The 1,363-nt window shown below is 65.1% G+C and overlaps 1 protein-coding gene across 1 annotated transcript in view; it reads left to right on the top strand.

The window, feature by feature from the left end:
• The window catches only part of EPHA2 (EPH receptor A2), a 19,998-nt gene that overhangs the window by 12,095 nt on the left and 6,540 nt on the right, over positions 1-1,363 (top strand). Inside the window, 3 exon segments of the mRNA XM_009895390.1 lie at positions 8-306; positions 416-540; positions 1,117-1,330. Of these exon segments, the coding sequence (XP_009893692.1) occupies positions 8-306; positions 416-540; positions 1,117-1,330 (638 nt within the window).

Here is a 1,363-nt window from a genome sequence, read left to right as displayed (position 1 = left end):
GGGGGGGGGGGCGGGGGCCCCGGGTGCCGCTGGGCGGCCCCCCCCCCGCCGACCCCGGCGGCCGTGGGGATGTCACCTACAGCGTCACCTGCGAGCAGTGTTGGCCGGAGAGCGGGGAGTGCCGTCCCTGCGACGGGGGGGTCCGCTATTCGCAGCCCCCCCGGGGGCTGACGGGGACGGGGGTCACCGTCACTGACCTGGAGCCACACGTCAACTACACCTTCACCGTCGAAGCCCGGAACGGGGTGTCACCCTACAGCCACCACCGTAGCGTGGCCACCGCCACCATCAGCGTCAACCAGACAGGTGAGGGGCCACCAGCATCTCCCACACCTTCCCTCCACCATGGGGACACCTCCATGATGTCCCTGTTCCCCATGGGGACACCTCCATGACTACCCTGTCCCCATGGCAGAGCCACCCCGGGTGACATCGGTGAGCCTGGATGGACGGACGGCCACCAGCTTGGTCCTCTCCTGGACGGTGCCACCACGGCAGCAGAGTCGGGTCTGGAAGTACGAGGTCACCTACAGCAAGAAGGTCCGTCCCGTGTCATGGCTTCAGCCCACCACCCCCAAATCCATCACCCCATCCATGTCCTCACCCCATCCACGTCACCTCCATCCACGTCGCCTCCATCCACGTCACCTCCATCCACGTCGCCTCCATCCACGTCACCTCCATCCTTGCCCCCACCCATGTCACCTCCACTCATCTCGCCTCCGTCCATGTCACCTCCGCTCATCTTGCCTCCATCCATGTCACCCCTCCATCCACGTCACCTCCATCCTTGCCCCCACCCACGTCATCTCCACTCTTCACCCCTCCATCCACCTCACCCCTCCATCCACCTCACCCCTCCATCCACATCACACCTCCATCCATGTCACCTCCATCCACGTCACCTCTATCCATGTCACCTCCATCCTTGCCCCCACCCATGTCACCTCCACTCATGTCACCCCTCCATCAACATCTTCTCCATCCACGTCACCTCCGTCCGTGTCACCTCCGTCCGTGTCCCCCCCGTCCGTGTCACCTCCATCCGTGTCACCCCTCCATCTGTGTCATCTCCATCCTTGCCCCCACCCATGTCACTCCCCGTCATGTCTCCAGGTGGATGAGAACAGCTACTCGGTCCTGCGCTGCGAGGGCACCTCTGTCACCATCCCCAAGTTGTCCCCTGCCACCGCCTACGTGGTGCGGGTCCAGGCGCTCACCCAGGATGGCCACGGCGCCTACAGCCCCCAGCACGAGTTCGAGACCCTGCCCGAGGGTGAGGACCAAGGGGGGAGCTGAATTTTGGGGTGGGGGATCCAGAGTGTGCATGGTGACCCCCACCCCCCCCCCCCCCAAACTCATC

This window comes from Charadrius vociferus, unplaced genomic scaffold (genome assembly GCF_000708025.1).
Source record: "Charadrius vociferus isolate BGI_N301 unplaced genomic scaffold, ASM70802v2 scaffold1091, whole genome shotgun sequence".
Classification (NCBI taxonomy): domain Eukaryota; kingdom Metazoa; phylum Chordata; class Aves; order Charadriiformes; family Charadriidae; genus Charadrius; species Charadrius vociferus.
Note: the sequence above shows the minus strand (reverse complement) of the source record. Positions and strands in the feature narration are given on the sequence as shown.